The sequence below is a fragment of the Penicillium pulvis genome (genome assembly GCF_028828015.1).
Source record: "Penicillium pulvis strain IBT 33274 chromosome Unknown scaffold_8_segment0_segment0, whole genome shotgun sequence".
Classification (NCBI taxonomy): Eukaryota; Fungi; Ascomycota; class Eurotiomycetes; order Eurotiales; family Aspergillaceae; genus Penicillium; species Penicillium pulvis.
The window spans coordinates 3962453-3978590 of NW_026643080.1; the positions used below are offsets into that span (position 1 = coordinate 3962453).

The 16138-nt window shown below is 50.7% G+C and overlaps 8 protein-coding genes across 8 annotated transcripts; 4 read left to right on the forward strand and 4 right to left on the reverse strand.

The window, feature by feature from the left end:
- Positions 1-652: 652 nt before the first annotated feature.
- Positions 653-3626, forward strand: N7503_010912 (uncharacterized protein; the record flags this gene model as incomplete). Its single annotated transcript, XM_057070458.1, has 4 exons — positions 653-924; positions 994-1071; positions 1139-2479; positions 2536-3626. The coding sequence occupies exons 1-4, from the start codon at positions 873-875 to the stop codon at positions 3624-3626; spliced, it is 2562 nt and encodes an 853-aa protein (XP_056917069.1). The 5' UTR covers positions 653-872.
- A 567-nt stretch (positions 3627-4193) lies between these two features.
- On the forward strand, positions 4194-7293 carry N7503_010913 (glycoside hydrolase family 35 protein; the record flags this gene model as incomplete). Its single annotated transcript, XM_057070459.1, has 4 exons — positions 4194-4428; positions 4510-5559; positions 5608-6109; positions 6159-7293. The coding sequence occupies 4 exons, from the start codon at positions 4194-4196 to the stop codon at positions 7291-7293; spliced, it is 2922 nt and encodes a 973-aa protein (XP_056917070.1).
- Positions 7294-7508: 215 nt separating this feature from the next.
- N7503_010914 (tyrosine-protein phosphatase) lies at positions 7509-8697 on the forward strand (the record flags this gene model as incomplete). The annotated part of the gene is made up of 5 exons (XM_057070460.1): positions 7509-7615; positions 7679-7715; positions 7795-7874; positions 7934-8143; positions 8202-8697. 5 exons carry the CDS (start codon positions 7509-7511, stop codon positions 8695-8697), a joined length of 930 nt encoding a protein of 309 aa, XP_056917071.1.
- A 323-nt stretch (positions 8698-9020) lies between these two features.
- Positions 9021-10025, reverse strand: N7503_010915 (Frag1/DRAM/Sfk1 family protein; the record flags this gene model as incomplete). Its single annotated transcript, XM_057070461.1, has 4 exons — positions 9021-9432; positions 9483-9752; positions 9805-9904; positions 9971-10025. The coding sequence occupies 4 exons, from the start codon at positions 10023-10025 to the stop codon at positions 9021-9023; spliced, it is 837 nt and encodes a 278-aa protein (XP_056917072.1).
- Positions 10026-10894: 869 nt separating this feature from the next.
- Positions 10895-12037, reverse strand: N7503_010916 (uncharacterized protein; the record flags this gene model as incomplete). The annotated part of the gene is made up of 1 exon (XM_057070462.1): positions 10895-12037. The coding sequence occupies one exon, from the start codon at positions 12035-12037 to the stop codon at positions 10895-10897; it is 1143 nt and encodes a 380-aa protein (XP_056917073.1).
- Positions 12038-12063: 26 nt separating this feature from the next.
- Positions 12064-12585, reverse strand: N7503_010917 (putative COPII vesicles protein Yip3; the record flags this gene model as incomplete). Its single annotated transcript, XM_057070463.1, has 1 exon — positions 12064-12585. One exon carries the CDS (start codon positions 12583-12585, stop codon positions 12064-12066), a length of 522 nt encoding a protein of 173 aa, XP_056917074.1.
- Positions 12586-13315: 730 nt separating this feature from the next.
- Positions 13316-14712, forward strand: N7503_010918 (uncharacterized protein; the record flags this gene model as incomplete). The annotated part of the gene is made up of 3 exons (XM_057070464.1): positions 13316-13471; positions 13542-13607; positions 13688-14712. Exons 1-3 carry the CDS (start codon positions 13405-13407, stop codon positions 14710-14712), a joined length of 1158 nt encoding a protein of 385 aa, XP_056917075.1. The 5' UTR covers positions 13316-13404.
- A 637-nt stretch (positions 14713-15349) lies between these two features.
- On the reverse strand, positions 15350-15889 carry N7503_010919 (uncharacterized protein; the record flags this gene model as incomplete). Its single annotated transcript, XM_057070465.1, has 1 exon — positions 15350-15889. The coding sequence occupies one exon, from the start codon at positions 15887-15889 to the stop codon at positions 15350-15352; it is 540 nt and encodes a 179-aa protein (XP_056917076.1).
- Positions 15890-16138: the final 249 nt, after the last annotated feature.

The window sequence follows — 16138 nt, forward strand, 5'->3', positions numbered from 1 at the left end:
ATTCCCAGTGTCAACTTGCGGTGTGAGTCTAGGACATGATCATCTTTTAGGGGGTTAGTCGGCCAAAATTCGTGCACGGCTCCACTTCCGTCGGCAAAATATATCGATGCCGACGATTTACCTCACCAGCTGAGAGTCAGGGACAGTGCCATCCTTAGAATAATCTAGTAACATGCACATTTGATATATTCTGATCTTTTTATTAAGACCTAGTCCGCTTCCAAAGTTCATGTGTCCAATCTTCAACTCCAAGGTCATAGGCTAAGCGCATTTTGCAATTGCTCAGATTTACGAAACATCTAGGCAGAAAAATTGAAGATCGTAATCATTCAAGAGTGAAATGCGCCCTAATGAAGTGCCAAGACAGCAGCTCGACTGATTTATAAGGCTGTACTAAACTGGTGGAGTGGGGTGATCTGTAAATCCACCATGAGTTAAGTGGCTTGAAACGCCAAAAGATCTGAGCTTCACGTAGGCTGGAGCTGTGCTCTGGTGGAGATCAGGAAAATCCCTGATCGTCATCATTATTTGCATATGATCACATCGTGACTTCTCAGGTAACCGCTTATCTCCCTGCCCATCAAGGGGCAGATCGGAATCGATCGCATGAATCATGGAAAATACAAATGCAACAGGAGAAAAACCGACGGAAAAGAAAGTTCCAGGAGTAAAGAAGCAAGTGGGAAGCTGAAAGCGGAAAGCCGCCTTTCCCCACGTTGATCGTTGATTCATTGAGTTCGCTATGATGCAATCATCGATTTGCGACGTCACGGGGTCCAGGAAGCTTCCGGCTTTTCCACTAAATTTCTCTTTTCCCCCTCTAGATTCCTTTCAGATTCTGTGAAGCTCTATTCTCCATCGCACGTTTCCTCATGGCGACTGCGCAAATGACCGGTCCCAGGTCAGCTCGACTGGCTGATGATGGTGAGTGATCGTCACTAAACTCCACCGGTTCCGCTCTGGTCGCGACCGCTGACTATGTACCTGAAACAGCCGCTACTGCTGCACTTTATGCAGTGCAGCCGCGACGCAAGGCGTCCGTTCGCGAGAAGACTGCATCTGATATTAATAGTAAGCGATTCCCCTTCAACCAGGTGATATCATACACCGCGCTGACCCAGAATGCTTGTCGCAATAGATCAACAAGTAAAGGGCGCATCAAATCTGAGCGCCGCTTCGGCTGGAGCTGCGATTGCCCATGCAAATCGGAAACCGGTGGAAATATGGCGCCCGGGACGACTGACCGAGGCCGAGACGGCCGCCTATTGTGTGAGGGACTTTAAGGCCCCCGAGGTTCCCAAACCCAGCTCCCAATATAGCTCCGAGGGACTGGGCGCCGCCATTCTTGCCGTTCGAGAACAAAGGAGTTCAAATTTGTCGCCGACCCGAGAGACGCAGCAATATGAACACTCCCGCAGTAACCAGGACAAGGCACTCCGAGCCGCCACGGGTGCCTATGCAACAGGCCGGAAGCGTGCTGACTCGGCACCAAGTGAGCCAGTCGTTACCTCCGACTCTCCGTACGCCCTATCGGCCGCGGGGGCGTCGCATAGAAACAAAATAGAGGATGAAGAGCCCCTCGATCATTTGGATAGCGCGATGGAAGCGAGTCGAATCCGCCACCTTGCCAACGTCAACGCCAAACTGTATACCTCATCCCCTCCTATGCAAAGTGAGGTACAAGAGCGTAATCGGAAGAACTCCTTGCATGCTGCAGCTATCTCCATGGCTAAGGAGATGTATGACCCGAACAACCCCAAAGTTCCAGTTCGATCGAAGACCATCGGCGGAACTGAAGGATCCACGGCCCAACGCGCAATGACCCTCCAGGAAGCGGCACAGAAAAGGGCGGCAGAGAAACTTGCTCTCATGCACAATGAGCAGGCCGAGATGCAGAACTACTATGGTACTACTCCTCAGCCTACGCGATCTCGCCTGACCACTCGTCGGAAGAGAACTGCTAGCGATGCAGATTCAGTCCAAGTAGATGCCGAGCAGTCCAGGTATATTCGGAATCAAATGAGAAGCCTGCGGACCAAGGTGAATGACGTAGACGAAAAGAGAACCAGGGACCGGGCGTTGCTCATGGAAGCCGCACAACGCAACGTTGATGCGACTTTGATGAGCATGGAGATGAAAATGTATGCCGACAAAGGCCGGGCACCACCGTCTCTTCAGAAGGAATGGGATGAGGCCGCCCGCGAGCGTGTACGCCGGGAAGCTGAAGCAGCGGAAGCGAACACTGCTCGCGGAAACCGCGTCAATATCGGAACGCACCAATATATGGATATGGCTGATGTTGAAGCCGTTGCACGCTCCCGTCTGCAACCAACACTCGATGAGATTACCGACAATGCGGATCAAAAGAGGGCCGATGAGCTCGAGGCACGTCTTGATGCCGAGGAGCAAGAAAGGCACGCCGCAATAGAAAGGGAGCGTGAGGCTAGCATGACTAGAGTGGCAGACTCGCGTGACAAGGGTTAGTGTGGCGGATGCACTTTGATCTCAGGTTATGAGCTAACTTTCCGGCAATAGGGTCTACCAAGGAGAAGCGAAACAGCAAGTTAATGGGCTTCCTGTGGAGAATGCAGAGTAAGCGCGAAAAGCGTTCGTCGAAGGAGCCTGTGGCCCCGGAAACCATAGACCATGAAGAACCCAACGAAGAAGCAGTAGCCAAGGACGAAACACAAGAGGAGGCCACCGCGACGGCTGCTGGTATCGTACCAGGGGAAGAAGCCAAGGAAGAGCCCAAGGAAGAACCTGAGCAAGGAGCTATTCAGGAACCCAAGCAAGAGCCTGTGCAAGAGCCTGTGCAAGAGCCCTTGCACGAGCCCACGGAAGGATCCAAGCAAAATGCTGCCATGGTTCAAGCCCCCGAAGCGCCGGAAGCGCCTGAAGTAGCTGGCCCGGCAACTCTTGTCACTGCTGCCCCCATTGCAGCCCCAGTCTCTATCACCGAACCTGCCGAGTATGACGAACGTCCCACCATGATGAGTCGATCCCACACTACACCACGAGATGCCGCAGCGGTTGGCGCTGGCCCAGCACAGATGCATGACATTCGGCCGATCACGAGTCCGCGAGCAGATTCAAAGCTGAGGAACTGGTTCCGGGACCAATTGGTCCGCCGTTCAAGCGGGCCTGTGCATGTGTACCCCCACCAGCCTGGTCCAGATTTCAATAGCGAAAGTGAAGTTGGGTTCTCTGGAGGTGCTGCTCTGGCTGCGAAGCCTGAGTCTCGACCCGAGTCTAGAGGAGCGGCTCTAAGCTCTCATCCATTCACCGGAGATGACCTCGACCAGGGTGAGCCCGCTCGCAATGGTAGTGTCGACGTAGGCAAGACAAAGACATTCAGCGACAGCTCGGTTGGGAGTGCCGAGCCTGCGACCAACGGTCATGCGAAAAGTAAGCGGGAACGCTTCAAGAAGACCTTCTTGAAGAGTGTTTCGCGCACTGATGAATCCAAGACCAATGGCTCCGGCACGGTTCCTGACTCGAAGGTCCAGGGCACCGATGTTCGAGGCTTGAGAGACAGTGCTGTTGATCAGGGCCTTCCTGTTCCACCCGTTCTTGGAGAGACTGCCAGCGCCGGCCGGGAGTCTAGATTTTCTGAAGATCTGTCATGATATCAACGTTTGTCACTAATTATATTCTTGTGATTTATGCTTGGAGTTTTGCCGGTGCTTTGTGAATCTGGGTCTTATGTACGATGAGCTTATGGCGCCTCTGAAATCTCTGAATTATGACTGGTGGTGTTTTGTTTGTCGTTCTAGTGCTCGGTATATGATTATTGCACGATGCTTCTTTTGATTGAACGATCCAAATTGCCCCTGAGCTCTACTGGCATCCAGTGTTGTTCGATTTTGTATATTAATCTCGCTTATGCATGCTTTAATCATTATTCACAGTATGCCCCTCATTACACTCTATATACACCGCTGCCAGGGTCTATAATTAGCCGAAGTAACATCGGTTGAATAATATGTGCAGATGCTCCAAATCCCCGCAATTTCAGGAGAATTGCCCAAAGCGTCACGGTTGATGGCGAAAACATCCACCAATCCCAGGGTCCAAACTTACAACCGGGGTAATACTACCGCGATCGCCGAGGCATTGGGAATTATTTTATATTGTGGGGATTAATTCCAAAGCTGGAACCCATCGTGGGATCACATCCCAGGATTTTACGAATCATGCGTGCTCTCCAAGTTCTGTGGCTCTTTCTTTGGGCCATATCGAGTCAACTTGTTTATGCGACCAGTAATGGCAACACAACCGAGGTAACATGGGACGAATACAGTCTCTCTGTGAAGGGTGAGAGGGTGTTCATCTTCTCCGGCGAATTCCATTACATGCGGCTACCAGTGCCTGAGATGTGGCTGGACGTCTTTCAGAAGCTCAGAGCTAGCGGATTTAACGCGGTTTCTAGTGAGTGTATCAGCTTATGGGCTTCATTTTAGCCTTTGACTAATATTCGATGAGTTTACTTCTTCTGGAGCTACCATTCAGCTTCAGAGGGCACGTTTGACTTTGAATCGGGCGCTCATGATATCCAGCGAGTCTTCGACTACGCTAAGCAAGCCGGTTTATACATCATTACCCGTCCAGGACCCTATATCAACGGCGAAACTTCTGCTGGAGGATTCGCACTGTGGGCAGCTAACGGTCAAATGGGAAAGGAGCGGACAAGTGCCACTTCTTACTATGACTGCTGGTATCCATGGATTGAGAAGGTCGGCGCCATCATTGCAGATAATCAGATCACGAACGGTGGACCGGTGATTTTGAATCAGATTGAGAATGAGCTTCAGGAAACCACTCACTCGGCTACCAACACCCTCGTTCTATACATGGAGCAAATCGAGGCAGCCTTCAGCACCGCTGGCGTTGTTGTTCCCAGCACTTCCAATGAAAAGGGTATGCGTGATATGAGCTGGTCGACTGACTATGAAGATGTTGGCGGTGCCGTCGATGTGTACGGATTGGATTCGTACCCCGGTGGACTTTCTTGTACCAATCCAGACTCGGGATTTAATCTTGTGCGCACTTATTACCAGTGGTTCCAAAACTACTCATATACACAGCCCGAGTTCTTCCCCGAGTTTGAGGGTGGATGGTTTCAGCCCTGGGGCGGATACTTCTATGATCAATGTGCCGAGGAACAGTCTCCAGAATTTGTTGATGTCTACTACAAGAACAATATCGGTTCGAGAGTGACGCTGCAAAACTTATATATGGCCTTTGGTGGTACCAATTGGGGTCACAGTGCTGCGCCGGTTGTTTATACTTCTTACGATTATGCTGCACCCCTGCGAGAGACTCGTGAGCTTCGCGACAAGATCAAGCAGACCAAGCTATTGGGCCTGTTTACTCGTGTGTCATCTGGTCTGTTGAAGGCCGATATGGAAGGGAATGGCACTGGATATACGAGCGATGATACCATCTTCACTTGGGCCCTGCGCAACCCGGACACTCAAGCGGGGTTCTATGTCGTTGCACACGATACCAGTTCATCTCGAGATGTAACCACCTTCTCTTTGAACGTCAATACTTCAGCTGGTATGTTTCCCCGCTGAGACCCCCGATTAGGTTTCTAACTATACACAGGTGCCATCTCTATCCCAGATATTGTACTTGATGGTCGGCAAAGCAAAATCATTGTGACAGATTACGCTGTTGGTGACGCTTCAAGTTTGCTCTTCTCATCAGCGGAGATTCTCACCTACGCTACCTTGGACGAAGATGTGATTGTGTTCTATATGACCTCTGGGCAAAAGGGAATATTTGCCTTCGTGGATCCACCGGCACATCTGACGTTCAAAACCTACGGCACTACCAATGTGACTTCTGCGACAGTGGATAATCGAACAGAGTATACATATAATCAAGGAGATGGTTCAACAGTTCTTCAATTCTCAAATGGCGTTCTCGTCTATCTCCTAGAGACGGAAACAGCTTGGAATTTCTTTGCAGTTCCCACTACAAAAAACCCCAATGTCTCCCCGAGCGAGCATATCTTCGCCCTGGGCCCGTACCTGGTCCGTGAAGCAACAATTTCTGGGAAAATCGTCAGTCTGGTTGGCGATAACGCAAATACCACCTCTATCGAGTAAGTCTCCTTTTGCAGGTGTAAAACTTGTATACTAACATTGCCGCAGAGTGTATACTGGTGACTCAAAGGTCACTAAAATTGAATGGAATGGGAAGTTGATTACGACGAAGAAGACCGCCTATGGCAGTCTCATCGGCACTGCGCCTGGAGTGGGATCTGCCAAGATATCCCTGCCAGCCTTGAAATCTTGGAAATCGCAAGACACCCTTCCCGAGATACAGGCCGACTACGACGACTCGCGTTGGGTGATTTGCAATAAGACTACGACAGTCAATGCTGTAGTCCCACTCACGCTCCCGGTGCTATACTCCGGTGACTACGGCTATCACGCCGGAACAAAGATTTACCGGGGCAGATTCAATGGACTCAACGCCACAGGTGCTAGTGTGACCGTGCAAAACGGCGCCGGGTCTGGCTGGGCCGCTTGGATGAATGGAGCCTACGTGGGTGGGGCCCTAGGCGATCCAGATCTCGCTTCGACCACCGCGACCCTCACCTTCAACCAATCCCTCCTTCGCGAAACCGATAATGTCTTGACGGTTGTGATGGATTATACCGGCCACGACGAGGCAAGCGTATCCCCAGATGGACCTCAGAACCCCCGTGGTATCCTCGGAGCCACGCTTTCAGGCGCCAACTTCACCTCCTGGCGTATCCAAGGCAACGCCGGCGGTGAAGCCAATATTGATCCAGTTCGCGGCCCCATGAACGAAGGTGGGCTGCATGGAGAGCGCCTTGGCTGGCATCTCCCAGGTTACACACCGCCTAAATCTGCAGGTACAGCGAGCCCCCTGGATGGTGTCTCTGGTGCTCAGGGTCGCTGGTACACCACGACTTTTGATCTGGATCTGGATTCAGACTTGGATGTCCCGATTGGTCTGCAGCTTGGCGCGCCCGACAATACCACGGCCGTAGTTCAAATCTTCATGAACGGGTACCAGTTTGGTCATTATCTGCCTTACCTAGGTCCACAAACCTTGTTCCCATTTCCACCTGGTGTAATCAATAATCGGGGAGAAAATAGCTTGGCGATCAGTTTGTGGGCGTTAACGGAGGAGGGGGCCCAACTCAATCAGGTGGAGTTGAGCGCGTATGGCGCATACCGCACGGGATTCAACTTTAACCAGGATTGGTCGTATTTGCAGCCGCAGTGGAAGAATGATCGAAGCCAATATGCATAGGATGGGCTTGTAAATGAGAAGTAAACAAATGACGATCACACGAGCTTGAGTGGATCCCGGGGAAACAAGGAGCTCAGGCCAGAAACAGGGCGAGTGGGTTTCCTGCCCAACGTGACGTCCACCGCCATTTACAAACGCGTCTCCACTTCTTGTATCCGCGTCTTTCTTCATCTTCAATCATTTAACTTCTTTTCTTCGTAAATGATTCCGTATCCATGGCCCGCTCTTCTAGTATCGACTTAGACTCGCCAGATCGGCCGTTTGACAACATCATCAACTTCCGTGATGTTGGCCGGACCATCAACCAGTTCTGTGGTGCACAGTACGTGGCTTCTTGTATTTCGTTTTTGAACCCCTGAGATCTGGCCACTGACGTCGAAACCAGGATTTTGAAAGAGGGCGTACTCTTTCGCAGTGCCAGGGTAAAACTCCAATCCCCATGCTTGAAGAACAGGCGACTGTAAAGCCGCGGAACTATGGAAGCTGACTGGGATATTATAGCCAGATGATGCGTCAGAACGAGATACGCGCCGCATGGCAGAGGAGTTTCACATTGCTACCGTGATTGATTTACGATCAACGTAAGCAGGTTTTTTTTTTTCAAATACCGAACTAGTACACATGCTTACTAACGATACAGAACGGAGCATCAAATGGCAACTCGAAAACGTCGTGCAGAGAATGCGAATTCAGGAGAAAATGCCGAGATTGATTTTACTCGAACCCCAGTTCCAGTCAATGCAGATGAGCATTTACTGCAGATTCCAGAGTCGCAACGGTGCTTGATCAGTTTGACTGGCAAGGGACTTGAGCGTACATTATTATGGAAGCTAGACTGGATGAATTATATGTATGCTTTTGATTCCATCCCACGCTCTGTATGTACCCCAGGCTAATAAAAAAAACAGAAAAGTACTCACCATGGCAGCGGCGGGCTACCGCAATGATGCGGTCCGTGTGGTGGGAGAGCAAGTCATGCAACCACGAGGATTAACAGGACTCGCGCAAGACACGCTCGATGCCAGTAAAGCGGAGATACGATCAATCTTTGAACTTCTTGGTCAAGACCAGGCGTATCCGGTCCTGGTGCACTGCACACAGGGCAAGGATCGTACGGGTCTGATCATCTTAATGATGATGTTGTTGGCAGGCGAGACTGTGTCTCCTGCTGCGATTATTGATGACTATACGCGGTCTGAGCTGGAACTCGTGCCGGAATTTGAAGAGCGCATGCGTGAAATTCGTGCGCTGGGTCTTGGTGAGGAATATACTCGTTGTCCACCGGACTTTGTGGAGGCGACGACCGAGTATTTACAAAAATTTGGTGGCGTCCAGGGTTATTTGAATGGAATTGGGATTAATGCACAGATGCAAGAACACATACGACAGATGATACTCGTTTAATACGGGGCTTGACCTGGGAGATCATAGGCGTAATTTGCGGATATGGTCTTTCTTTTGTATTGATATGGAACTTTTATATTATGTAGATATGAATACGATAATGATGGACCGCTGATACTGATTGAATGCGCCTTTTATGTAGGCTGAAGCTCTGATTATAATATACATTTCATATATGGCAAAGCAGGTATTATGCATCTTAAGCAGGCGTATATGAGAGATAGAAACAAGTACTCGCGTAGACAGGTATCAAATCAGAAAATGATCAAAAAAGAAATCATGAAACGTGAGAAGATAAGGAATCATCCATTATGGTATAAATGTTAGACACGCTGGCCACGGTAGTAGTTGGCCGAGTCAGTGGTCAGAGGCTCTTCCAAAGAGGCTTGCGGCACATCATCATCAGTCTGAGACTGAGACATGGCAGACCGCTTCTCACCCTGAGGCAGGTGTCTCCGCGTGCGAACCGATGGCAATAGGTCAATCACGAAAGAAAGAACGTAGCCGGTGAAGACGAAGGCAATAACCCATTCAATGATGGCACCAGGGTTCTTCTTCGCAGGATCGTCACTCTCCATGCAAATACCAAATGCAATGGCAAGGGCAATCTCAATTATCACAAAGCTAAGCTTGATTGCAAAGCTGACCAAAAGAATGCGGTGCTGAGGCCGGTAGAAGAGTCCCATATGTAAATACTCGGCACAGATCAGGATTGCGCTGATTAGGTATCCCCCACTATATCCTGCGTTAGTCAAAGCCTCTTATCGTGGGGTATATCGACTTACATGAACATGACCAGGAACCCATCGTGCAAGTGCGGATACTCGGCCGTATCGAAAATAGACAACAGAATGAGACCAAGGGCGCCGGCGACGGAAAAGAAGATAGAGAGAATTGAGCAGATCTTGTCAAACCATCCCTTGTTTGGAACCAGTTGACCCGCGTGTCGCAGCCAACGCTCAGCTAATAAGGCCAGATCCAGAAAGACGACGGTAATCACACTACCAGTAATGAACAGAGGCTGTGCCCCATAGGCCCCCACATCAGAGATGTATCTATCGAGGTCATTAGTCTTGGTTATTGGAATCCATCGAGGGAAATGCATACGCAACAGTTTGGCCATCCGAGGAGCCATCGGCATTGAGCATACACGGGTAGATGGGTTCGCCATCTCTGACCCATGTCACGAGCATGGCAATTAACATGGCTGGAATGGGATATCTGATTAGATCTTGGACGCCACTGTAAAAATAGGCACCAGGCATCTACTTACCAACCCACATGCAGGCCGAGATGACCGGAAACACCCAGAACGAGAGAATCCACATCGTGGCGATTTGAGTGTTCTATCTCTTTCTAATACGAAGGAAAGATGGGGGGGGGGGGGAGGGTATGTTTTATTTTCAGTGCCGAGACGACGCGACAGCAGAATGCGGGCCTTTTACAGCGTGACGATTGTGAACTCAGATCTGTAATGGATTCGGGAGGTTAGCGGTGGCCTCATATATCCCCAAAGTCGAGTCGAATCGCTAGTCGCTGTTGGCGAGGTTGCGCAGAGATATCGTCAAACGTACTATGAACGTTATTCCTGATCAATAATACTGATACAAGGTGTCTCCAGTCTCTCGCATTCCAAATGATCGCCGAGCTTTTAAGATTTTCGGGAAAGGATTTGTGGCTGTGGCGCACGGATGTGGAATCCAGGAACGAGGAACGCGAGGAAGAACCTTGACCAGGAGGAGAGGAAGAAGAGTGGGAACGAGTGCCCTGGGAGGAGAGAATATGTTGGAGTGATTTCCGTCGTTCACAGCAAGGTGCGCGGACTTAAGGAATTAACTTGCATCGACGTCATCGTCTGCCAAGGCATCATTCACTACGTCTTTCACGGATCCACGAATCCGCACGTAATGGGCCCCACTCGGACAGGATGCAAAAAGCATGAGATCTACTAATACATTCAACGTAGGCATTATTCAATATTGAGGCTGTGCCATTCATGCCTGAAATTCCGTTGAACCTTGTCACGCGATCTACACTCAAGATGAAGAATATGAACAATATGGGATCTATTGATTCGGACCCGTTTTCGATCTACCAAACGCCGGTGATAATATAAGACCCCTAATGAATAAAAAAAAAACAAGAATGGAAAAGCGCTTCAAGAAGTTACCCGGTAAGGAGACACATTTTCCTCCACTTAACTGGTTCGACGACCTCCAGCAACAGGCCGCCTTTTAAAACCAGGCGGACGCTCCACCACTTTAACGATCTGGACATCTGAATCTTCATCACTCCCTGTCTCTTCTTCGCTGGATTCTTCCTCATCACTCTCCGGCGGAGGGGTATGTTGTGGCTGCGATGTACCTGACTGGCGCCCGTCGACTGATTGTCGGTGTTGGGCTTGAATCGGGGACATTCCCGCCGCATAGCTCATACGACTCTGAGGCCCCACGCGAAGGTCGGTAGGAAGCTGAGGTTGAAAGGGAGGCTGCTCCACCGCATACGGACTCATTTGCATAGGATTGTAATACGGTGGCGCCCAGTTAGGGTCGTCTGGCAAAGGTCGGGCGTACATGGCCGAGGGATGCATCGACTGAGGACGATTATTGGGAGGTACACGTTCGGTGAACGGAGAGTAGGGCGGTCGGAGCGGGGAGTTAGACTGCTGCGGGCGCAAGGATTGCATCGTCGGGGTGCGCGGACGATTAGTCGATGATGAACTTGTTGGTCGACCATGGGGGCCGGCATTTCGATTCCATCCCGCATCAGGCGCGAAGGGTGGATATGCCCCTGCTTGTTGGTCCGGGGGTACAGCGTGACCGTTTCGTCGGGACGATGGCCGTGAGTTGCTCACACTCCCTTGTCGACTGCGCGCCGTTCTAGTACCACTTGCGCCTGCGCTCGTGTTGTCTGTCTGTTGACGCTTGCGCTCCAATGCGGCCAGCTCCCGTTTCGAAAGCCGGACGTTTTTCTTGCCTAGCATTTGGGCACGGCGAATCCGCTCCAGCGCCGTGTCCACCAGTTGATCCTCCTTGTCTCGCATGGCCAGCTGAACTGCATAGGCCACTGTACTGTCCCCATGTTCATACAGATCATAGTCCCCTCCATCTAGCACCGATTCCGTCTCATCAGTCAGGTCCTCATACTCCAACCGCCTGCGCGTCACCCGGCCTCCATATTCCTGCTGCCACGGGTAGCGACCATTTCGCACCAGTTCCCGTCCAAACACATCGTCGTCCTCACTTATAATCTCCTTCACTCGGTTATCCTCATCCCACTGCGCTCGTCCCCCATTGTGTCTCCCCATTCGTGCCCCCGGTGGTCTTCCCCATCGGGGCATATCGTAAGGAGCTCGCGGCCGACCACCTAGACCGCCTCCTCGGAAAAAGCACTCTCGATCGGTTTATCTAAGAATGCAGCGTGACCAAAGACAGTCACACCAGTTGCGCCAATGAGCCATAGGACCGTGGTGAAGGGTGAGGCCCAGAGACCCAGGGGCACCGCCACACACAGAAGCGCGGTGTAGAGCTGGGAAGTGTTGAAGCGACGGAAGCCAAGATCCAGATCACGACCGCCGAGCTTGCCAATACCGTAGAGACTGCAGGTAACGAGGATGATGACGAACAGCAGTACGGGGTTGGTCAGCAAGCTGTAGATGCTGAGCATGACGAAGACGACGGCATAGTTGCTGGAGAAGTAGGAGAGATTGTAATTGACACGGCTCTGAATTTCCCCAAAGTTGGCCGGCTTAGAGATGCGCTTGACATCGAAGAATTCGGAGATGGGGCGCAAGTTCGCAAAGCGGGTGGTCAGGGACTGGCTGCGGATGTTGTTGAAACGGTCACCAAAGCGCGAAGTGATCGCCTCGATAGGAATTTGAATGGCCATTGTGTAGAGAGATTGACGCAAAATACGAGGAAAGAGGATAAAAGAGGGAGGAAAGTGGTCAAAGTGACAAGAGTGGAAAGTGGAAAGTGGAAAGTTGATGATTTTCCGAAGATGCCAAGTCGCGCGGAAGGGGTCAACACTAAGGCAGCAGTCACTTAATTTTCTGCCTTTTTTAGCCCCCTTTTGATTTGTCCGCTTTGGCTAAGAATAGTACATTTGGTAAGAAAGATGGGGATGGAGAAAGAGAAGAGAGAGAGAGAGAGAGAGAGAGAGAGAGAGAAAGATCAGTTTTCTTGATATTGGGCCTGGTTCTTGATCAAGCCTGTTTTCTGTTTATCACTGTTCGCGGACAAAACAGAATTCACCGGATTGGATCCATCATGACTTTATGCGTTTCGAGCCCATAGATCACTTTTCCTTTGGAGAGTGAAAAGGAAGAACAAGGACATCAGTCAGATCCAGGAAGAGGGGAATTATAAATAGACGAGTAGAACTTTCCCCTCACTTTGAGTCATTCGAAATCTCTCTCTCTCATATGCAGTCGATTGGGCCACGTCCGACTTACAGGAAATGCATATTTCCCCACCAACAATTGGAAAAAGAATTGGAAAAAATCATGGCATATGATAGATTGATTTTAAATGATGAACAATCCCAAATAAAGTAACCAAAAAAATTGTGATTCCCAGTCGAATTCAATACTCGAAAACCACAATATTGCATGTACTGGACTCCGTAGTGCCCTTGACACGAGCCACCTTTCCCTATTTCAGTGTTTTAGGGGCCACGCAGGGTTGACCGCTCCATCACCTCTCAACCATGAAGCCTGTCATTCTTTCCCTGTTTCTGGTCTTCGTGGGCCTGGTGGCTGCATTCACTAAGGAAGGTAAATTTACCATCCTGCGCTTTGTTCCCTCCAATCGAGTTCTAATCACCTGGAATTACTTTTTGAACAGACTATGAGATCTTCCGTCTTCGTGATGAAGTCGCCACGGCAGAAGGTGCCAACGTGACCTTCTACGGTATGTGATCACTATCCTTTCCTATGGGCCAATGCTGGCAGACCAAAAAGAATTCCTCTCATAATGATCTCTCGATTCAGACTTCCTCGGCATCCGTCCAAATGCCAACCACGAACAAATCACCAAGGCTCACCGCCAGAAATCACGTACTCTCCATCCTGACAAGGTCAAGCGCGCCTTTGTGGCCAACTATGCCACCGATAAGTCCAAGTCCAAGTCCTCCCAGCCAGGTGTTCATGTCAACTCCAGCCCCTCCAAACGCGAGATCGAAGCCGCTGTCAAGGACGCCAATGCCCGTTCTGCACGTTTGAACACCGTGGCCAATGTTCTACGTGGTCCTGGTCGTCAGCGCTATGATCACTTCCTGAAGAATGGCTTCCCCCTGTGGAGAGGTACCGGTTACTACTACACTCGCTTCCGTCCCGGTCTTGGTTCCGTGCTGGCTGGTCTCTTCCTGGTGTTTGGTGGCGCCGGCCACTATGGAGCCCTGATCCTGGCCTGGAAGCGGCAGCGGGAGTTTGTGGACCGGTATATTCGCCAGGCGCGTCGGGCCGCCTATGGAGATGAGATGGGTGTTCGGGGTATCCCTGGTATCGACTCGATCGATTCATCTGCCCCGGCTCCCTCTTCTGAGGGCGAGCCGACGGCCATGTCGGTGAACCGTCGCCAGAAGCGAATGATGGATAAGGAGAACCGCAAGGAGAAGAAGAGTGGTCGGGCACCGGCTCGTAGCTCGGGTACTTCCACCCCTACTGAGCAGACTGTGGTTTCGACTGGAGAGCGCAAGCGAGTTATGGCGGAGAATGGCAAAGTCTTGATTGTTGAGGCGACTGGAAATGTTTTCTTGGAAGAGGTCAATGACGAAGGTGAGCGTCAGGAATTCCTACTGGATATCGATGAGATCCAGAAGCCCTCCTTCCGAGACACTGTTGTCTGCAAGCTCCCTATTTGGTGCTTCCGTAAGACTGTTGGCCGAGTTCTGGGTTCTCCTGCTGAGGAGGATATCATTGAGGAAGCTGGGGACACTGAGGAGATTGAGGCCAGCGAGACCACTGCGACTGCGAATGGACGCTCGACCCGCCGACGTGGAAATAAGCGATCATAATTGAGATTCGATGCGAGCATTGTTACTCAGGGTATGAGGGTATGATTTGAAGCTCGGCTCATTATTTATTGGTGTCACAGCCGGCTACCCTCTGTTTGAAAAAAAGTTGAATAGATGAAGTGTGAATCAATAGAATCTACGCTACACCGACTTGCCGTAGGAATCACATTACTTGAATAGTAAGATCAAGGCCTGATCATGATCCCAGCAATCAGATCTCCACTGTTCGCCCTGTTTATGCAGGGCTGCCAGTCAGAGTCGACCACAGAGTCCCCCTAGTCCAATGTAGGGAAGTCCAACGGGGCCATTATCCACCGTTGGGTACCGATACTTCACCGACTCCAGCATTTAAATATTTAAAGGGAGAGCATGCTACTCCTAGACTTCTAGTCTTCTTTTCTCAATTTCTATTCTGAAGTCCTCAATTGTCTTTTCCACAGACCTCATTGCCTTACATAAACAAGAACAATACTGTTCGATGGAATTCCAGCGAGCCTCCCAAATACATACAGAATCATCACAAGGTCAAGTCACAGAGAAAAGGAAATCGAGGCGTACAAATGAAAACGAGATGGTAAAGGTATATCATCATAGTCGTTAGAGGGTTCAAATTTCGTCATGGGAGCACCCATGTCGCCTAGGCGAACATTTTGGCCAGGCTCACTAGCGATTTGACGTTGTCCGACAATCCGGTGCTCTCCATTCCCCCCATTCCACGGGCCCCGGAGGAGGATCCTCCAAGAGCCCCCATGACTCCATGTGGCAATCGGATGCCGATCATCGCTAACAACTTGGGCAAAACACCGCTCGTGAGGAGAGGGAGGACGACGAGCATGAGCACTTTCATAGGATGTTCGCGGGCGTAACGGTAGATATCACGGAACAGCTTCTTGATCGAGCGGATCATGCGCTGCACAAATCCCTCACGAGGCCGGGCCCGACGCGATGAGGACGAGAAGGTTGAAAAAACCGAGGGACTGGAGCGGCCTCCTCCTCCACCACGGCCTAGGCTGAAGATCGACGGCGCAGAGTGGCCCCTATGGTAGGTTGAGTAGCCTGATTTGCGAGACGGGGAGCCTGTGCGGGAGCGTGAGCTCGCACGAGAGCTCGTGTGTCGGCGTGTGAAGCCATTCGATGATACTGAGGTTTTGGACGAAGGTCCATCAAACCAACCCATTTTCTATGTGTTCGGGGATCTGTCCCTGATCTCTGGCTCGTGCGCAGCCGGGTAACACAGATGTCTCTTTATCGGACGGATTGTGGGGAAGTGTAAACAGATCGTTCACGATAGAATTCAACCTCAAGGATGAAAGCAATTAAGACTTTCTTTCGGTTCTTCTTGAAAATGCTTTTGCCTCTTGTGTGGCAACGAGAGTCAAAAAATGAGAGAGATGCAGCTCAGCCGCTAGGAGCTGCAGGAGGCGCA